Consider the following 18,437-nt stretch of genomic DNA (forward strand, 5'->3'; position numbering starts at 1 on the left):
ACGTAGTTCCTTTGCAGCTAATTGGCTTTTACCTTCAACTCAAGAGGGTGTCTATGAATATAATTTGGAGACACCTAGAATGCATATTTTTCAAACTGACTTAGGAATCGAATCATGTACAAAATGTTCAAAAAAAAATTCCAGCCAAGTTCAAAAATAGGGAAACATGTCACAATCAAATCTTGGACACCAACTTATTTCCCATCACTCTAGAGGAAGTTGGTCCACAATCAAATTGGATAACATAAGTTGAGGATACCATCTTCAATGTGGACGAATTTGCATGGGTTGATCGAAAAAATCTGAAGGCAAAGATAGTAACCATGGCAATGGAGGAACATGAGTAGACCCATTGGATGTCGGTGTCACTGATATAGAGGTAGATATTATGGTCACATCATCATCAAGGACCTATCTTAGATGTCCACTAGCGATTTCCATACAAGTATGAATGGTGTGACGAGTAATAAAAGCTCTTTTGAGACATACTTATACTTCTAATTTTGATATTTGTTTTGATGTCATAGATTTCATAATCCATGAGTTTTGTGTACATTTGATAATATTTATATATTTAAAAAGGTGTTCCTTCTAACTAAAAATTTTGGTTACAAAGTAACTACTATTAAAATAGTTATGTCTTTAAAGATTATTAGTTGAAAGGTGCACAATAAAATTTTAACCCTTAAATATCTCTTTATTTGATGGTTTTTTTTCAATTTGTCAAGTCTAGGTTGAGTTTAAGAACTAAGACCAAGTCCAAGTCCAACTCAAAAATCGAGTGGTTGATTTTAAGTCAAGCCCAAGTCTTGTAACTATGGTTCAAATCATATGTCAATTCTTCGTAATCACAAGGCATCAAGAAAAAGCCAAATCATGTGTAGGCTTGGATTGCTAATGATCCCCCCTACTAATTGCATTCTTGAACCTACAAAATAAAATAAAAAATCTCCTAAAACACAATCCCATACAAAACACCTATAAGTGTGCATTGCATACGAAAACAAGACATACACAAAGGTCTTGGCTAGTGCAAAAAGCTAACAGATAAGTGGGTACACTCATAGTCTCATTAATTAATTTGTTCCATAGGAAACAACTTTCATAATAGTTTTCTTCCCCAATCCAATATCAAGGCCATCATCTAGGGGAAAGGACCCAGTAGTTGTGCACCCTAACTTCGCGCTTCTCAAAATCCTACTTGGAAATTTCAAATCACTCCGATTTTTTTACAGCAGCTTACTTGGCAAGTCCCCTGCTTATAACTAAGGTTTCAGGGCCACATCATCAAATATGATGCCACATCAGCATGCTTTTTGCCAAGGTGTCCAAAACAGCCCCAAAAAAAAGTGAGACCAATAGGTGTGCAAAAGAGACCCCAGTAGTTGTGCAGCTGACATGGCATCCCCTGATTGGTTACTTTTTACAATATTAGTACATTTCTTAACAACTATTGGTACATTTCCTAACAATTGTTGGTACATTTCCTAACAAAAATTGATATTTTTTGTTTCAAACAATAGGTTTTATTTGTTCAATTTTTGGAACAAAAGGTATCAACAACCCTCACAACAATTGGTACATGCTCAACTACTCGGTCCTTTCCCCTACCTTGATGTTTGGATTCACAACAAATTAGAAAAACGAGTACTTATTAAAGAACCAAACCCAAATTTATGGGTAACATATATAATAATGAAAACACATCACAAAATCGTTGCTAGGAAGAAACTTATGTTGAATGCACATATTCAGATAAGAATTGAAACACATATATCTATTCATTCCTAAGTTTAGATAAACTCCCACAAATATGTGAACTAAGACAAGTTATCAAGGGTATAAATAAAATAATTGATTGGAGGAAGAAATCCTGCATGGGAATCAAGGTTGTACTTTCCCTCCTGTAGTAGGAAGAACATCTTGAACAACTTGTACAAAGGTAGCAATTTTATATGTGAAAAATCCCACTAGCATTGGTATCAGATCTAGATGAACAACCCCGTATTCCGGTACAAGGATCCTGTCAGCAATAACAAAAATTCCATTCGTGTGTACAATAACCATTAAAATTTGGGAAAAAATAACCACAAAAACAAAAACTACAAACAAAAATATAGTTCATTTATTTAGCACATATTACTCACCCATTCCAACGATTATACATCATGACCAAGATCACAGGAACCAATAGCCTCGGCTGCCCTAGAACTCCTCTGCAGATAAAAGGATAGCTTGTCAAGATAGAACGTTAGATGATCAAAAAAAAAATGACTGATTATCTACTAGGCAGTGTCATAAACTAAACATATATAGAAAAAGATTCCAGTATTGAATTAGAAAGATCAGATTAAAAAAAATTGAAATTTTTGAAATTTATATTTTTTATAGAAAAAGTTTCACACTTAAAACTTTGTGTCACATTAAAAAACATATGATATTATATAATATATTCCAAGACTGCAACCCACTCGTGAAATGCATGTTAGAGAGTGGCAGACAAAGTTGAACCAACAAACTGCGAAGGCATGATATAGTTCATAATGATAAAATAAACAAACAGTAAATCATTTTCTTCTTTAATAACATCTAATCACCATTATTCATACCATATAAAGATTTACAATGATCAATCATTCCATAAAAATTTCAAAATATCACACTCCTCTAAAACTTGGCAGCCCAAAAGTTCAACTTGGAATTGAACTTGGAGAAAAACTCCGCAAATAAAATAAATAACATAGATACCAAATATAAAGTTAAATAATGCATGAGAAGCAGAAAGAATGAATTTAGAGAACACCAGTCTATTTTGACGATAGGAGCATTACTGGGAATCAGGGTCGGCTCAGGAAACAAAAACTGTAAATGGAATTCAATTTCTCAGCATTTAATCAGAAAACTAAAGAAACTGAAAAATTCATGAAAATAGGGTGGTGGGTTGGTACGTTGTTTTTGTTATTTCAATCCAGATAAAAGGGAAATAATCAGTGTTACCTGGAAATGCATTTCCGGCCTTAAGGCACTCGTTTTGGAAACGGAAACCGTTTCGGGGACTTGAAGACGGCCGGAAACGTTTCAAAGCCATCCCTGATCCCCGAAAATTTTCGCAAAACCATCCTAGAAACTCGGAAACGGTCAACCATTTTTCTGGGGACCGTTGACCGTCCCTGGGACAGCAGGGGACGCCCAAGCCGTCCCGGGACAGGTAGCCGTTTCCGGTGCTAAGGGCAATTAAAAAACAATTTTTTTTATTAAAAAAATTTAAAAATATTATTTTTCAGTTTTGAAAGCAATTAATTTTTTTTTTAGAAAATCCAGATCCCTGATCGCAGCGAGTAAAGTTTTTCTAAATTTTAATAATTAATCGCTTGTAAATTATTATAATATTTATTAATAAATTAATTTAATAATTATTAATAAATAATAAATATTATAATAATTTACAAGCGATTAATTTATTTTTTTTGCAAAGTTTTATTTTGTTTAATATTTCAGATAATATCGATATAGTATTATATCAATATCAATATGATATCAATATAATACTATATCGATATCATAGAGTAATTAGTATATGATATCATATTGCTTCCCAAAGTTCAAACGAAAAAAAGAAAACATTGTTGGGTGTCAGACGGGAGGAGTTCACGGCAGGGTTTTTTGAAACATTGGAAACTAAAAAATATTCTGGTGAAAACTGAAAACGTGAAGTCAGAGACTCAGAAGTGAAAGGGTTTTTTGATTTTGGTATAAGAAGGAAAAAAGATTATAAAATTAGAATTAGAATCAAGACTCTAATTTATAAATGTTATTATGTTGCTATGATTAAATTTCAGATATATATATATATAGTCGTCCCCCATTCCGAGAAAAAAACTCTAATTTATAAATGCTATTATGTTGCTATGATTAAATTTCAGATATATATATATAGTCGTCCCCTATTCCGAGAAAAAAAAACGTCCTGGAAACCCATTTCCCCATCCCCCCGTCCCAAAAACTCAGGGTAATGTAGAAAATAATTTCTTCCCATCCAATGCAACTCGAAACAATTTTTACTTTCTGCTTTTCGAAATAGAGAGGGGATTTGGGAATGGCAGCCCCCAATAAGGTCGAGGGGCAGTCATTTTTCAAAAGTTAATTGCTTTTCACCAGTGGTGAATAAATCCTTCCAATCACTTAACAATCAATTCACACCTCTACTAATCAAGATTTCAAATTGTTGAAAATAAAAATGACAAAAAATAAGGGTTTTTTAGTCACCATAATTTATTTTTTCTCAAAAGCATTGTTTGATCGCCCACTTTCTAACCCCTTCATATGCTTCAAATCACCCCAATGCTAACTTTGACAGGAGATCAAACAACATGGCTTCAAAAGCAACCAAATGGGCGAAACGTGTGCTAATGCAACCATAGTCCTTAAACAACTTCTTAGTAGAAAAGACACTTGACCATATGGTCAGGCAACTACGATTCATTTTTCAGATTACACCTCCCAAATAAGGTGTTTTTCCGTTCCCAAAAGCTTAGGGACTCAACAAGTGAGGAAATCTCTTCCCCACATCTTCTCTGGGATAACACTTAGCCTTGTTCGGTAGTTGCCCATTCAACCCTACAAACCATGTCTCACTTCTTCCTCTTCTTGTCCACCTCACCTTCTTGTCCAGCACCACATCACCCTTCAGCTCCTCTTGGCTACTTGGAGCTAAATCATTAATGGAACGTAACAACAAGTGCTCTTCTCGTCAAGCATACAAGGCTCGAACAAATGGAGATGTCAATATTTATGAGAGAGTACATCTTCATGCAAGGAGGCAAATCCAATGAAAGGCATTCTCTCCCACTTGTTCCAAAATCTGAAACAAATCATACCATATTGGCTTACACATCTTAGTTGGTCCTTAAAGTCTCGCTTTGCCTAAGTACACCAAAGTGAAATCTCCCACTTTAAACTTATGCCCACCCTATGCTGTCCATTTCAGCACTCGTACTTAGATTGAGACTTCAAGTTCTCCTACACTTGGAGATGGATTTACCAAACCTTGTCGATGAATCATTCAGTCTTGTAGACCTCTGAATCCACATTTTCTTGCTCTTCTCGACTGTCCCAAGACAACGTCTAAAGGACTAGGAGGCAAATAACCAAAACATGCCTCGAAAGATGACAATTTGGTGGATGCATGAACTGCCCTATTATATACACCAAATTCTCATTTCATAATTTAGGATACTTCTGATGATAACCCCTCGAGTTGCAACGAGTTGTGGTTCACCATTTCCATTTGCCCATCAATTTGAGGATTTAAAGTAGTAGAACAGTTCAAGAAAGTATCCATTTTCTCCCAATGCATACATCAAAATTTCCCCAAGAACCTAGATCTATATCTGATATGACACTCCGAAAAAGCAAAATGAACCCACAAATGAAAAAAGAATACAGCTGCTTCACTGCCATCTTGAGCTTCTTTTTTGCATGGAATGAGCACATGCGTCTTGCCAAATCAATTCACCACAACGAATAAGTAATCATGCCCCTTCTTAAATATGGGTAAACCTCTTACAAAGTCCATGGAGATGCTCTTCCATGACCTTGAAGATACAACTAGTGATTTATACAATCCTAACTTACAATTACTTGGCTTGCTTATACACCACAATTTGCAACACCAAATGAATCCCAAAAAATTCACTCGCATATACAGCCAATTCACATACCTTTGAAAATCTGCCACTGCCATAGTCACACCAAAACGACTTGAAGCCCTTGAGGTATGAACTTCACACATGAACAGCAAACTTCTTCTTTTTGGAGCATATAAGCTTTCCCAATTTGTACGTAAGTCCTTGGAGGAAAAGTCTAAATTTGGCTCAAAATCAGCCACTTTCTCTCTTTGTTTACTTGTATAGGTCACTGAAATCTTTGTCATTCTCATAATCCTCAGCATATACATGTTTGGCAAAAGGCTCCAACTGAGAGAGAGTACTCACCATGGAAAGAAGAGGCAACCTAGACAACATATCAGCCACCTTCCTCGTACTTGACCACCAATTGGAATTGTTGAAGAAACTTCATCCACTTGTAATGCCATGGTTACTGAAGTTTAGTTCAGGATGCAAATAATGAAGATGTTGATGATCCATATAAACAACTGCTTCTTTGCCCAACAAATAGTGTTCCAACTTTTTCACCACTTGCACTAGCGAATACAACTCCTTATTGTATGTGCTATACAATTGGCCCCTCTGCAAAGCTCTGAATGATTACATATAGGCCTTCCTCCTTCCAATGAACAGCCTCCATTGCATAATCATTGGCATCCATTTCCACTTAAAATGGTTGTACAAGGGTATTTGGCATTCCATCGAGAGGGTACAAGGTGGCCAAACCCTCAAAAAAGATCAAGAAGGAAGAAAAGAAAAGGTTTTTGGAGTTGGTATGCCAGAGTGATTTGATGAAGAGGTAGAGGGAGAGCTTGTGGAGTAGTAGCAATAGCGAGGGAGTCAAGAAGAGCTTCATTGCAACAACGGAGTGGAGATGCATTATCGACCCGGTGAAGAGTCGCCTTATGGGTGCCAACAAGGCCTTGAACATAGTAGTGTGGATGATATGGGTGATGAATGGGTGCATGAACAACACTGTGTACAATTGGGCAACAATGCTCTCAAAACACATCAAGGAATTTCTAACTCTCAAGCACAAGACATTCTACATGTGCCATCACGGCATCGCACTCTTCTTGGAAGCACTTTGCATGCAGTAACCTGCAAACAGTTGGGGACAGTTCCAACCTCTCAGCCGAGTGCAACCAAATAGACTGGCCATGTTTTATTGGATGCATCTAGATACACTCACAGTTGGAGATGAGCATTCTCAACCCTCGAAGAAGAGACGACAACAGTTGCAGGACAACATCGAGTGGATTGTCGAGGATGAGGGTGTTGAGGATGAAGGCAGCCCTAGTGAGGAGGACATAGTGGAGGTTTCATCCACCGAAAGTGAGAGTGGAGATAATACGTCCCAGATGGCACTTCATGGTAGTGACCAAGACAAAGGGGAAGTTCAGCTTGAGGATATGCTGGAGGACGTGACAGGCTGACAGCCATGAGGGATGGTGCAAACAGTGCAAATGAAATAGTACAGCTAGGGGTGAGCATAGTCATACCACCCCCGAGGGTTTCCATAGTTGTACCACCACCAAGAGTTGGCATAGCTGAAGGAGGGATTCTATCAACGAGGGTTTCAGCAAGCCATGACATCACCTTTGCACTAGCCCGGCTATCTCCAACAACACACTTACTCTTGCCAAATACAGTTCTACAGATTGCAATGCCTGAAGGGCTACTAGAGGCTACCCTTGTGGCCATTGCATGGCAGACAAGGCCTCCACATACCATAGTTGTCAGGAGCATCGTACCAGTTGGGAGCACTGTACCAAGGAGCACCATACTAGTTGGGAGCACCGTACCAGAAAATACCACAGGTGCACCTACCAAGGATATCGAGGTAGATGCTTCACTGGACAATTGGCTAGGTAAGTTTGATGTGGCACCAAGCGCACCTCCACCGCCATCACCACGTACAATAGAAGGCACTCACCTATGAAATGAGTTACAACAGGGGGGAGGAAGGGCAAAGCATATAGAGATGGAACCGCATACTAAGCAAGCAGTGGAGCACAACAAGAAGGAAGAGGGGACTCGTGAACCACTAGCTGAGAAGGAGAAAGTGTTTATAGATATTGAGGAGAGTACACATCTTGGGGAGGCCACCCTACAATCTAAGATGGTGACCAACGAATCTAGCAGGAAGGAGGAGAGCCATATCCAGGTTTCAAAACCCAACCCACGGGATGCTCTCGGGTCCATAAGAAGATTTTTGGCAAAGTTGGATGATAGTACTTCAGTCACCCGAGGGGTCACAAAGCTAGCGAGACAGGTGGATATGAGTATTGTATCGGAGGCTAAGAGGCTTCTTGCCTTCATGAGGAGTGGCTGTGAGGAGTTTGCACAGCACTTCACGCACTGTGGGTGGCCAGCCACAAAGACACCAGAAATGATTGAGACATGGCATCGAGCTGAGATGGAGGACAGTCAAGGTGGCATATTATCCACCCTACATGGCATGGAGAGCTCATTCAGGGAGATATTTTTATTAGTTTCAAAGGGCAACACACTCGGCAGGAGAGGCCGAGGTAAGGAGAGTAGTTGCACTGGAGGAGGTCGCAACCGTACGAGAGGAGTTGGCACTACAAGAGAAACTTACCACTGCAGAGCAGAAGCTGACAGTGGCACTCGAGCACAAATTGGAGCAGTAATGAGTAACCATGGCAAGGATGCCAAATTGGTAGAGTTGGAGGAACGTCCGGCAGCAATAACTACACAGCTAGAACGAAAAGCACAGGATGCCATGGAAGTTGTGTACATGGTAAAGAGTCAAGACAGCTCGGGAGCGCCAGCTTGTGGCAAAGCGAGACTTGTGGCTGCACAAAGAGCAAGTGCAGCACCTGCGGCAGCAACTCCCATACTATTTCAATGCTCCCTCATACTATTTCAATAGGAATACAAGATTTAAAATTACTGGGATCGGCCATGTGGCTATGGATAACAGTTAACTATGTTTTGATTTATCCCAACCTTGGAGCATACATATGTTTAGCTCAACTTTACTAAGTTACTTCAATATGGAAAACTCTAAATTGTTGAAGACGGATCAAAGTCTTTCCACCCACAAACAAACAATCTAGTCTCGCAAACAAGCCACGTCAGCATATTTTTCGAGAATAGATTCTATATGTAACATGCCAACCAAAGACAAATTATGCATCAATCTCAATTTACCCACAAATAGAACATCTCATCAACCCCAGACGCTTGAGGCTAACGACTAAAAAATCACACAATATAAAACCAACTTTTGATCATGTGGCTTTTTTATGCTCCCCCATACTATTTCAATAGGAATACAAGATTTAAACTTACTGGGGTCAACTTTGTGGCTGTGGATAACAGTTAACTATTTTCAATTTAACACAACCTTGGAGCATACATATGTTTAGTTCAACATTACTTCAATATAGAAAACTTTGAATTGTTGAGACCAAGCCTAGTATAATTTGTGACTCTAATGATATTTGAAGTGAGTCTTGAACTATTAGCAATGTGGATGGCTGATAAATCTCTAAGAAAGGTGAAATTTTGAAAAATAAATATTTCTAAAGGTACATGCCATATATTAGAGTTACCATGGCTACACAAACCATTGATGATAATCCCAGCATTGCGCCAATACAAACCATCGTATGAAATTCTTTAAATTTATTAGGGTTAAGAGATCTGAAATTATTGTGGGCAAGATGCCAACTCCCACTTGGTATTAATTTCAAAATTAGATTTAACCATCTATTTTTCTACCCATAGGACAATTTCCATTCTCCAGCTCCAAGCATAATCCCAATTCTAAGAAGTAAAGACAAAAACTGATGGATTCAATAATTATTAATTTATCCATTATACTCTTCCTTCTTTTATCATTCTCCTGTTAACCAAATACAAACACACATTAATATGTTCCTTGCACCATAACCTCTCCAACCCCACCTACTGCCATTGCTGTTGCCATCATATTTCCTTTTCTCATTTCTGGCAACATAGTTTTTCCGCTCACAATGAGCATTACCATAGCTGACACTCTTGTTGACAATTTATATATCAGATTTGTCGCATCAAATAATATTTCTCTACAGAAATTTCAAACAAGATGGAAAGCATCAAAAATAATATTTGGCAGAAAAGGAACTTACTGAGAGATCATCTAACAAAGTTTCTGGAAAATCCTAAATACCACGACAATGAAATATAACTAGAATGGTTAAGCCTAAAACAGTCAAATACTAAATAATGTAAAGAAAGAGAATGCAAACTTAAGAATTTTGGTTGAGTTATGTAAGAACTACCTTGCAGCCCCCTTAACACCTTGCTTCCCATAAGAATCCACACTGTTTCCCAGCATGCGGATGTATGCAAGGGATCCAAGAAATCCAACACCAAAGCTGCTCAGGAGACAAAAAGACTCTATGAATGTGAATTCAACAACTCTTGACAAGCTATGTCAAAATATCCCCACTTAACATCAGACACTCATTCAACTGACCGTAACAGATTTTTCAATAAATAGCTACCTTGAGAACATAAGTGTCCTGGAGAAGTTAATTCTAATTTAACATAAGTAAGCTTCAAACCTACATGAGAACCAAAGGATAGTATATTTGTACCGCATTCTAAATAACAAGGTACATGAATACAACAAAGGCGTTGCTCAGAATAAGTTATACAAACAAAATTGAATCTCATTTGAGCACTTTTTTGGTCCTGCAAAATAATCTATAAATTGTTATCAGGAAAAATCCACTCTGAGTTGGGCAAGAACCCCCTTCTTCTCTATTAGATGACTTTATATTTTAGGAAAGTGTGTCCCATTTATGTCCCTAAAGAAAAGCCTTTCAGTCTAAAAATAAGACTGTTACTTTTGTCATTGGTGGGAATAAACTGGAAATCAAATTGGAATTGGATCAAAGACTCAACTTGAAAGAGCTGATTTTGGTATGGAGCAGCTCGAAAAAGATGAAAATGCTGAGGAACTTTTTTTATCATTGCTCTACTGGTCTTTCTCTTATTTTAATGTCCTTCATGGTTACAGTAATTTCTCACTAGGGTCTCACAAGGCATGGGTTTGTACATATCTTGAGTTAATAACATCTTAAGGAAGACAACAGCATGTTTTTCACATCTAGATAACATAAGAGCAATTCTATTTGAGTTGCATCCCATTTTTAGCCAATGACTCGCAAACACAAAAAACAATTTCACCCTGCAAGATTTGACTCTGAATTTGACTATGATATATGTGGAATTAGACATATAAAACTTTATGTTAAAAAGACGTGATAGTATTTCCTTACCTAGTAGCAACTTCTGGAGAATATGATACATAAGCACTCACAGTGCCAAGGCCACCCAAGGCCAAAGTGATAAGCTGTAACCTTTGTTTCAACTGTAACAATTAGAATTAAATCCATATTCAGATAACATGAATCGATTAATTTTCCAGATAATTATCCTAACTTAACAGGAATGAGATTTCATTAAATATATTCATATACCTGAATATACTGTTCCCTTGATCGGGCAGCAACGACAGCAGGGTCTTCTCGGTTACTATTGATGTTGCGCATTAATATATCCTGAAAATAAAATAATATTATTATCTGAAACGAAGCAAGACGACAAGGGTGCAGACCCCACAAGCAAGAAAATGATTTAACTTTTCAACAAGAAACTCCCTGGTCCAATACCATGCATCAAAGATGAGATTCAGTGTCTCCTCACTAGTAGCATCAGAAAGTAAAACTAGAGACTAACAAACTATCTAGTAGCCTCCAGCAGAGTCTTGGAACCCCAATTCAATAAGAGCTGTCACAATGTTGCAGACAACATCTCTCCTTGGATATCTTCTCGCTATGGATGATCTAAATGGGAAAATTTCTTGTAGGAATGGAAATCGCTTTGCTATTAATATAACTGATGCAGAAATGAAGGGACTATATGCATGACATTTATAACAAGTTCCAAAAATAAAGAACCCAAGAACTTTCACTGGCAGGCAAATATAAGGCATGTCCAACAGTACTTGCAGCCATCATTAAATGATAAAATCCCTGGATCATTCCTTATGGATTACTAATCATCTAATGATGAAGCGACTATATCCTCCAATCCCATCTGCACATCATGATCATCATCAAATTGTTGTGACTCCTTGGCCTCTACACCCCATCATTGTGTTAGACTCTAGCTATACTCAAGTGTGTTGAAATAAATTAGACACAATGCACTATGCACTACAACAAGCTTCTACACTCTCACAAAGTTAAGCCTATTCCTCTTTAGAAAGTGGATAGAGCCAAAGTGAACCTTTACTTTTACTGATGCATAAACAGTAATTTTAATCTGAGTTGTCTGAGATCTGATTGAATACTAGGGCCTGAGTGTTGTTATCCAAATAATGAGTGTCTGTGGAAGGTTAAGAATCAGATTTGCATTTTTGTTTTGGCTCTAGTCATTGAAAATATCAAGGTAGACATGATTTCAATGCCAAATTGTTAATCAAGGAGAAGGTAGCTAAGGGAGTTAATGGGAAACGAGCAAGGCCCTTAATGTTTGTGGTAACCAGGGAATTAGCTCTTTAGGGTACGGTCTAGCTTCCAGCCATTTAATTTGCATCAGAAATCAATAAAGTTAGGTTTCAACAGGCATGATGTGTGCAAATCTAAGGAAGATTTTCCTGTTTTGCAAAATATAATGTCCTATAGTTCACGAAGCTTTAGGCTTTCAATGCAATGATTGATGATGGATTTAGGTTTTAGATGCAATGGTGTTGATTGGAAAAAGTGTCAGCTGTGTGAAAGATTTGTAATGTCCCCTTTTGGGATATACCTAATATTTCCCAAAAAAATAACAAATCCAAAAATACAATCTATTTACAAGAGTATTCTTTCACTAGATTACACAATAGTAATTGAATTTAGGAAAACTAATCAAATAAAATGAAACAAATGATAATGAAGTTTCCTACTGTAAACATGCACACTATAGCTTCAACCATATTAGAAACTTGAGGGGAAAGTACCATAGGATGCTAGGAAACTATCCTCCACATCTAAGCCCAAGAGCGTTGAACAACCAACCAAGTCAATACAACCCCTTGGCCCACAAGCAACCAACTCAATGGGTGTCTACTCAATTGAGGGGACCTGTACTCTTGCATCTGCATATTATGTTCCCTTGCCAATTTCTAATATGATTGCTTTATCAAAATCCAATGAATAATTACCAATCCTAAATCCTTGATGGAATGGCCATGCAATTCGATAATAAATAAATTACAGACTTCATAGGAGATTCCATAATAAACAATAGACTTATCTATATTGCACACTAATTACTTGTAAAATGTAAATTTCTGCTTTACTAGATTCAATTCAGATCTCAGAATCTCTTATCTGATCCTGTTTCATGCTCTTCCTTCAATCGGTGGTCTGCCTTATATATCCCCAAGAGAGGACGGAGAGCCACCTCTTTTACCAAGAGTGTCATCCTTTAGAAACAATGTCTCTCTTCACCACATCCCTTTTCCCCTGGCAAGGGTTGTGCCTCTTCAAACTGAGCACTTGACTTAGCAAAACCAAGGTCGGCTCCTGTTGATGGTGTTTTCACACACTATGCAACACAGAATAAAATACTACATATTCTATCCTCTCTTGAACAAAGACTCCCAAATGCTAAGCTGCGTGATCAAGTGGGACAACTCTAAGGTTCTCGTATGTCAGGTCTTGGCGTGCTCTTAAAGACTCGGTTGTATATGATGTGATATTGCTGGAATTGCAAGGTGGACTTACGTTGAAGGCTTGAATGCTTGAATGATGCTGGAACGTGGGATTTCACTTGATTTAAAAAAAAAGGAAAAAGGGATAAGGGTTTAGGAGGGCTAATCTAACTCCTAGAATGTAAGAGCAATGGACAATTTTTGATGGGATTCAACTAAGTCTTGCTTTGACATGCTATGAACATCTCCACAAGGCTAGTGCAATCTCCTAAGGATAGCTTGATGATTTTCAAATCACCACCACAAGCATAGACACTATCATGTTGATGCATATCAATGAAGAAGCGATAATTGAAGTTAAGCTTTGGCTAAGATGGATCCAGTTGACTCGCAAGGCACGTTACCATCGGCAAGGTGTTAGTAGTATGGATATAAGAATTTCACCATTGACCATACACAAAGTTCTTCCATTCATCTAAATAACATGAAAATCAAATTGAGAAGTAGAGACCATGCAAATTGTTGAATCAACATATCAATTTCACCACATCTTCAATGAAGTTTACATGTTTTTTGCAACAATATCTTGGCAACAATCTTTGCCTTCTCTTTCTACTCTAACTATTTGCTATCTGCTACTGAACTAATTTCTATTATCACTATTCTCCCTATTCTTGAACTACTACTATTACAAAAGAAGAAATGGAGCCTTATATAGTGCTCTCATTACAATTGAATGGCTCAGATTGATTCACAATCAATGGCCAAGATCAAAAGATAGAAACCCTAATTAGGGTTTGTTACACCCATTGCAAAGCATTTAATGCTTGACCAATGATATATTTACATTTGAGGGGACACATGTCCTACTTTGAAAATTCAACCAATATGATGGTAGGTACATTGAACTTTGTGCCCATGTGGTAATTATCTTCTTAGTAAGATGAGTCAGGTTCATTGAATTTGGATGCCTTCTCATGAAATAATGTGATTGAATAAGTGATGACTAGGTGCCACCTCAGCTTGATTGATCTTTGTAACTCATCACAAGTTGTAATTGAATGAGGCATATCTCTTGATAATCAGCATTAACAAGCTCCTCTCTTGTTTGGGAATTCTGCCTTAGTGTTGCATTTGATGAAGATCCTATCAGCTGCCTTAGTGTTGCATTTGATGAAGATCCTATCAGCTGCCTTGTATGAGCTTGAGACTTGACGTGATGCAATGTCTTCCTTGGTCCTTGTCTTCGCTTAGGTGATGAAATCTTGATATTGTATGTGAGCTGATGTTCCTTCACCTTGGAGCTGATCCTTATCACATGTTTTGCAATTGAAGTGTGCTAATGTATCATCATGCTGATCATGTTATTTGCATTCGCTGCCACCATTGAAGTTATGATGAAATCTTCCATGCTTTGAAACCTTGACCTTCTTCGCACATTCCTTTGCATGCTCATTTCACTTGCATCAAACCTGGAAACAATAAAACTCAAATCAAAACATTGTAAAAAGTACTTAATCATGCTTTCTACTACCTTCTTTAAGTCTGAAAATGAATTTTCTGATCACAAAAACATCTAATTTGAAGTCTGATTTTGTGTCTCAGGCATGATTCTTCACCGACTTGAGTCTGATTTTGTGTAAAGATCATGAAATGAGCCCATTTCAGACCTGATTTATGTCTGATTTCTCACTTTTTATGCCTGATTTGATGAGTTGCAGGTCTGGGACAGGTCTGGTCTGCATTGATTTCATGTAGCAAAGGAGGTGCTAGTCCTTAGACGCTGATTGTCATTGCTAAGAACGAACCCTGTTCTTGTCTTGGATGGATTGTGTCATTGCCTTGGACGGACCTTGTTCTTGTCTAGGACGGACCTCGTTCTTGTCTAGGACGGACTGTCCTTTGATTTCCATGCCTTAGCCAATTTTTCTTGATTTCCAACTTTGATGTCCTTAGTCAAAGGATGAAATGCCCTTGGTCAAAGGACGGGATGGTTCTGGCCTAGGACGGGTAGTAGCTTTCTAGCCTAGAACGGCTTGATCACGCAATAAGACTTGTGCAAAATCAATTTTGGTTTGATCAAATGCAATGATCAAACCATCCTTATAGGCAATTGAATGGACATGATAACTCATCACAGGGCCAACATTTTAAATGTTTTGCAACTTGAAATTAAATGAAAGGTTCTTGCATCGTTGAGAGATCAAACTTAAAATAACATCTTAAATACATTCCTTGTTTTGATTAGATTTTGTTTACCAAAATTAAATACTGTACACATTTTGCAATGGGCAGTTTTATTTCTAGCTTATCGTGTCTTGTTACAGCCCATAGAAATCACACACAGCCCTTAATTCACACCTCCTCATATTTAAAACATTGTATTTTCATTGCCACGAAGGATCAAATCCTTAAATCACTCATTTTATTATGCAAGGGGCACTTCATCCTCTCAATTTAATTTAGACGCCCAGCTGGAAATTGCTTGTCTTAGATCGCTGATTTACTTAATTCCCCCTTTGTCATTGTGTCGGCCGACTTGACATGAAAATGATTAACCTTTAGCCTGTATTTTGAGGCCAAGCTGGAAATCACCGGTTTATAGTTTGCTGTCTAGAGTGATCAAACTTGGTTGCCTTGTTGCATCCAGGCAAATCGGCCTCTAGCAAGTCATTTGTACAACATCACATTGGCGGTCTTTCCTTATTCATTTGTATAAAGCTGTTTGGGGCAGCTTTTCCTTGTTGATTTGCACATCTACATACTAGAGACAATTTAACTTCCATTTGCACCATCCAATCGGTATTAAGTGCTTTGTTTGCTCATGATGATCGGTCTTAAGAGCTTCATTCGTACAAGCAGGTTTGGTTGATCAGATTTTAGTTACTTCACTTCATCAAGGTGGATTGGTCTTTAGGGCTTGGTTTGCACAAAACAAAATTTGATGAACACATTACTTGTCTCCTCAAGTGCCAATTCGTTCATTGCTAATCAGTATTTTTGCTCTCATTTGCACAAAGTAGGCAATTTAAAACCCTTTCACTTATTCAAACTAACTTGCTCAAATCTGGCTTAGGGTGGCAGCATTTGGGACTCCATTTGCCTCAAACCCTTTGGGCGGCTTCTTGACCTTTAATCACACAACATGATTCTTGCTAAGCGAGCCTACATCAAATCGGTATTATAGCCTTCATTTGCATTTACAAGCTTGATCGGTATTTGCATCTTCATTCGTAAGCAATGATTTGATCAATCAACTTTTGATTGCCTTACCTTGTTGTAGTGTCATAAAATTGCGCCTCCTGCAATTTTAACCACATTTTAGGTCCTCACCTTGGCGACGACATCCACCTTCCGAATTGAGACCCCTTTCTGCATTTTCACCCCTTGCTCCCTTCATGTTTGAGCCCTGAGATAGCCTCAGGACCCTGTCTGGGCCCCAAGATAGGGCAGGACAGGGGCGTGGCACCCCTGTCCCCCCTAGGACAGGGGCGTGGCGCTAGATGTTGTGACGTTTTCACACATCGCCCCATTGCAAATGGGGACCCATGTTTTTTTGCTCGTTTTGTTCGTTTTCGCTTTGTTTTTTTAGGGTTTTGTTAGTTCGATAGTTGTCTGGATTTAGGGTCAAGCCCTAGGGTTTTTATTTTTGTCTTTTCAGGCCAAAATCCAGTCAGTTTTGGGAGCTTTTTGAATTTCCTTTTCTAGAATGCAAATTTTGAATGAAATGAATTCGCCAAAATGGTCTATTTTCAATTGGAATTTTGAATGCAGAGCTTAAATTTGTCTAAGTGTTGAAGATGAAATGTGAATTTTTGTCCAATTGAATATTTTTGACCAAATTTTGACTTTTTTGAATTTTGATCCTAGGCATTTCAAATGATTTGTTTTCGCCTTGTGAAGTGTTAAAATGTGTAAAATCATGTTATTTTGGCCTGTAGGAGCAAAATCGCTCTTGTCCCTCAGTGAAGGACGGGAGCTCGTTTTCAAATATTTTACTATTCCTGCAGGGTCAAGATGAATTACGAATTGGAAGTGATGGAGAAAGGCGAGATCTTTCCATTGAATATAAATTGAAGATTTTCATGAGCACAGAAATGCCTCCAAGGGAAAAATCGCTCCTGTCCCTCAGTGAAGGACCGGAGCTACAAATCCAATTTTGCTTTGTCCTTGCAAGATTTTAACGTCTTGACGATGTGAAAAGGTCCAAAGAGGTGCATTTTATCAAATGAATATAACTTGAAGCGTCGCCCAGGGGATCACATAGGATAACAAGTCCGGCTTGAGTAAGGTCCTGATCCTGAAATTTGGCTAAGTCTGGAATGCCCTGATCCTGAATTTGACTAAGTCTGGAAACTGAAAAAACCTCCAAAAACTAGATTTTGCAATATAACTCCTGGAGGTCTGAAACCACTCTCAAACATCCTGAAAGTATATATGGAATATAACTTAAAGTATAAGTTATACTTAAATGTTATATTCCATTAAAATTGTCCTGATCGAGAGTGCGAAAAGTCAAATTTCGCTCATGTCCTTCTCCAAGGGTCCAGAGCGAAAAAGCGCTCCTGTCCCTCTCCAAGGGACCAAGGCGAATCGCTCGTGTCCCTCACCAAGGGTCCAGAGCGAAAATGCTTAGTTGAGCCATTCCTGACCTTGTTTGGACGAATCGAGACATCAAAGGCATGGTGAAGGACGAAATGAGCATGATAGAACATCCAGACTTGATCAAAAACAACGAAATGATGAAGTTTTTGCCTAGAGGGTCAAATTCGCTCCTGTCCCTCGCTGAAGGACCAGAGCGAAATTCTTCATAAGGTACGATCTGGGCGAAGATCAAGCAAATTTTATGTTCGAAGGCAAGAAAGGAGGTCAATCAAACCCGTTGAAGACAAATTGAAGATTATCAAACGTCAACAAAGGACCAAAATGCTTAAGTTCGCTCCTGTCCCTCAGGAAGGGACCAGAGCGATTTTTGTTGTAGATGATTTTCTCGCCAAATTTCAACCGATCTCAAGGCATGAATGAATGAAAGGAGGCATTGCGAATCCGTT

General features: G+C 38.2%; 1 protein-coding gene across 1 annotated transcript in view; it reads right to left on the bottom strand.

Annotated features, from left to right (window-relative positions):
* Positions 1 to 1,721: 1,721 nt before the first annotated feature.
* LOC131071209 (protein CONSERVED ONLY IN THE GREEN LINEAGE 160, chloroplastic) overlaps positions 1,722 to 18,437 on the bottom strand; it is a 104,144-nt gene continuing 87,428 nt past the window's right edge. The window contains exons 5-9 of the mRNA XM_058006952.2: positions 11,165 to 11,245; positions 10,964 to 11,055; positions 9,959 to 10,054; positions 2,148 to 2,216; positions 1,722 to 2,023 (exon numbers count right to left, since the gene is read on the bottom strand). Of these exons, the coding sequence (XP_057862935.1) occupies positions 1,885 to 2,023; positions 2,148 to 2,216; positions 9,959 to 10,054; positions 10,964 to 11,055; positions 11,165 to 11,245 (477 nt within the window). The 3' untranslated portion in view covers positions 1,722 to 1,884. The remainder of the gene's footprint in view (positions 2,024 to 2,147; positions 2,217 to 9,958; positions 10,055 to 10,963; positions 11,056 to 11,164; positions 11,246 to 18,437) is intronic.

This window comes from Cryptomeria japonica, chromosome 7, assembly GCF_030272615.1.
Source record: "Cryptomeria japonica chromosome 7, Sugi_1.0, whole genome shotgun sequence".
NCBI classification, from domain to species: Eukaryota; Viridiplantae; Streptophyta; class Pinopsida; order Cupressales; family Cupressaceae; genus Cryptomeria; species Cryptomeria japonica.